This window comes from Oncorhynchus clarkii, chromosome 16 (assembly GCF_045791955.1).
Source record: "Oncorhynchus clarkii lewisi isolate Uvic-CL-2024 chromosome 16, UVic_Ocla_1.0, whole genome shotgun sequence".
In the NCBI taxonomy this organism is placed as follows: domain Eukaryota; kingdom Metazoa; phylum Chordata; class Actinopteri; order Salmoniformes; family Salmonidae; genus Oncorhynchus; species Oncorhynchus clarkii.
In genome coordinates this window covers 22,286,796-22,290,367 of record NC_092162.1, presented here as the reverse complement: position 1 = coordinate 22,290,367, position 3,572 = coordinate 22,286,796, and the positions used below count along the sequence as shown (strand labels likewise).

At 46.9% G+C, this 3,572-nt stretch overlaps 1 protein-coding gene across 1 annotated transcript; it reads left to right on the top strand.

Annotated features, from left to right (window-relative positions):
• Positions 1 to 490: 490 nt before the first annotated feature.
• LOC139367281 (kelch-like protein 10) lies at positions 491 to 3,559 on the top strand. The gene is made up of 5 exons (XM_071105508.1): positions 491 to 615; positions 1,006 to 1,495; positions 1,692 to 2,300; positions 2,492 to 2,641; positions 3,185 to 3,559. Exons 1-5 carry the CDS (start codon positions 491 to 493, stop codon positions 3,557 to 3,559), a joined length of 1,749 nt encoding a protein of 582 aa, XP_070961609.1.
• Positions 3,560 to 3,572: the final 13 nt, after the last annotated feature.

Here is a 3,572-nt window from a genome sequence, read left to right as displayed (position 1 = left end):
AGACTAACGTAAACAGTGGTTCCCATACGTTGATTCAAAAAAAGTAGCTCGATATCGGCGGTTGTTGAGCAAATGGATGTCACCTGAAAACTGAAGCAAATTCCAGAATAATTCAGAATATATACCAAAAAAATGTAATCTGTTTTGACATATTTTATTTTTTAAATATAGAATGTCAGTTGTAAGTTAACAATTTCAATTTAAATATTTTTATTGTACATTATATTTTGGGGCTCTTAACTTTTTTGTTTTAGATTATTTCATTATTGGATCACGTTACCATGGTAAATTGATTGCTTTGTATCAACAGAGAAGTGGAAGAAATGCCATTGTGATATATCAAGGTATGGATGTTCTAGAACTCAACAAGAATGGAAAGCAAAGTTCTCTCTCTAGCACATCAAACATTTCACAAACTAAAAAGTCTGCTGAAGACAGGCAAGAGTCTAGAACCTTAACCAAATTTCAAAAGGAGAAGACTACCGGTGCCATGGCCTGCAACATTTTCAATGAACTACGCCTGGAAGAGAAACTCTGCGATGTGGTCATCAAAGTCGAGGGAGTTGAGTTCAGTGCCCACAAGACTATCCTGTGTGGATGCAGCTCGTATTTCCGGTGAGAGGCTTGTCTGTGGTGATTGTACCATAAACATGAAAACAAAAATAACTTCAACATTCTAAATATGAATTGACACAGATGAAGAATGGAGACTTTAGCTTCAATCCATGCCCAGGAGAGAGTACCAACACTAGCCCAGTTTCCCAACACGATTGAGCCGCCTTCTGTAAATACATTTAATTCAGATTAATCCTAAATGTCTTCATAGACACATCTTCAATTATTTCTGGACTATGGTTAATGCTTAATCAAAAGAGTTTCATAGGCCAGATGTATCCAACTCTGGACAGTTACATTTTTTGAGAATTGGTTTCCTTATTCTGGGTCTGTGATGTGTGAAACTGTCCCTCAGTGAGTTGTCAATGTTTTGCCTTTTCCCCTCTGCAGTGCTCTGTTCACCAGTGGCTGGAACCCCTGCGAGAAACGTATGTACACCATCCCAGGTGTATCTCCTGAGATTATGAGGATGCTCATCGAGTACGCCTACACCCGGACCGTCCCGGTCACGGCGGACAACGTGGAGTTGCTCCTAGAGGCAGCAGACCAGTTCTCCATCCTGGGCATCGTGCAGGCCTGCTGCCACTTCCTGGAGACCCAGCTGTGTCTGGAAAACTGCATCGGCATCTGCAAGTTTGCCGACTTCTACTCCTGCCCGGAGCTGCAGCGCCGAGCACTGTTCTTCATCCTGCACCACTTTGAGGAAATCGTCTGCTGCTCCCAGGAGTTCCTGGAGCTGTCTCTGGCCCAACTCCTCGACCTCATCAAGAAGGACGACCTGAACGTGAGGCAGGAGAACACTGTGTTTGAGGCCATCCTGCGCTGGATCGCCCACACTCCTGCCAGCCGCAGGCACTGGATCTCTGTGCTACTGCCAAAGGTGACGGTCCACTTATAAAATGGTCACTGATCAAAGGCCTACTTTTTTGTTCTCATACTGGGCACCTATGGAGCTAATAACAACCAAGTGAAGAAGACACAAGAAGCGTGTTTTCTTAGTCTTCCATACCTTTCTGGTTTGCTTTGAGTGTTTTTCAACTGTATGAAATCCCTTACATTTAATTCTGTCCATCTAGGTGCGAATGGCTTTGATGAATGCTGACTACTTTATAAACCATGTGAGGAACAACTCCCTGGTGAAGGGCAGCGATGAATGCAAACCCATCATCCTCAACGCCTTAAAGGCCATATACGAACTCAACATGCACGGCCCCTCCATTTCCAGTAATCCGCTGAGGCGACCTCGCCTGCCCTACGCCATCCTACTAGCTATCGGCGGCTGGAGTGGAGGCAACCCGACCAATGTCATCGAAGCATACGACACGAGGGCCGACCGTTGGGCGACCATAGCGCAGGAAGAGAGCCCACGGGCTTACCACGGTTCTGCGTACCTCAACGGCTTCGTCTACTGCTTAGGCGGCTTTGACAGCGTGGAATACTTCAACAGCGTCCGCAAGTTCAACCCCATCACGTGCACCTGGCACCAAGTTGCACCGATGCACTCGCGGCGCTGCTACGTCAGCGTGACAGTGTTGGACGGCTGCATTTATGCCATAGGCGGTTTCGATGGCTACGGGCGTCTTACAAGTGTGGAGCGGTACGAGCCTAAGACAAACCAGTGGACCCTGGTAGCACCGATGCACGAGAAGAGGAGCGATGCCAGTGCCACCACACTGCATGGCAAGGTAGGCAGAAGTTGAAGGGGAATAGATTGTGATGCCTGCCAATACTCGTGTGGCAGTACAAAAGAGTAATTGGTATTAAACCGAAAACAGTAAATGGCAAACTAGACTACTAGATTGCACCTCACAAGTAAAAAAATATATATAAATAACAGTTGTGATGTGTCAATCCTGTGGGGTTCTCTGGCGTTCAGGTGTACGTCTGTGGAGGCTTCAATGGGACCGAGTGCTTGTTCAATGCAGAGAGCTACTGTCCGAAGACTAACCAATGGACCCCGATTGCCAATATGAGTCGCCGCCGCAGTGGGGTCGGCGTCATTGCATTCAAGGAGCACCTCTATGCAGTAAGTTACACACACAACATGAGTCTGAGCAGCACTTCTAGTCGGAACAAACTAAGTAGTCATGTCTGGAGGACTAACACTTGTGTAATGTGTTTTGGTCTGTACATTCAAAACACTTGTCTCAGGACAAGTCCAGGGGTGTGCAGGCGCTTTACTCATGGTACAATTCAGTGGGAGATATTCAGAATTGAGTATTAAAACAAATTGCAGTAACTACCTGGAGCACTGAGATGGCCTTTGGAGACAATGGTGCTTGGCTCCTCAGTGAGATTGATTGCGGTGTAAAAGTACCAGTCTGGAATAGATGGAGACGTCAATTAGCTCAATAGTCTCAGGCTGTCAAGCAAGTTACATTTTGACGGTACAACTTGAATATAAGCAGCTGTTCTTTCATGAAACTTTTCTTTACATGAAATGTAAAGTTTATAATGAATGTATATGTGGCTAATTAAACATACAGATGAATTTCCTCTAGCTTCTGTTTCTTTCTCACAACATTTGAAATCCAATTAGCCTCAGACTCACAAGATTGTTCTACCCTAGGTCGGAGGCTTTGACGGCGCCAACCGTCTGAAGACCGCAGCGGTCTACAACCCACTGGACAACACCTGGAGCGCCTTGCCCACCATGTTCAACCCACGCAGCAACTTTGGCATCGCCGTGGTGGATGACCTGCTCTTCGTGGTGGGCGGCTTCAATGGTTTCAACACCACCTACAACGTGGAGTGCTACGACGGGAAGACAGACGAGTGGTATGACGCCCACGACATGCCCACTTTCCGCAGTGCCCTCGGTTGTTGCGTCGTGCCCGGCCTGCCTAACGTGGCACAGTATGCTGCCCCCCGCGACTCCCCAATGTTGCTCGCTGACGAATGGAACACACCTTCCTCCAAGACCAGGCTGGCCTCAAACCTATAGACAAGTACATCCT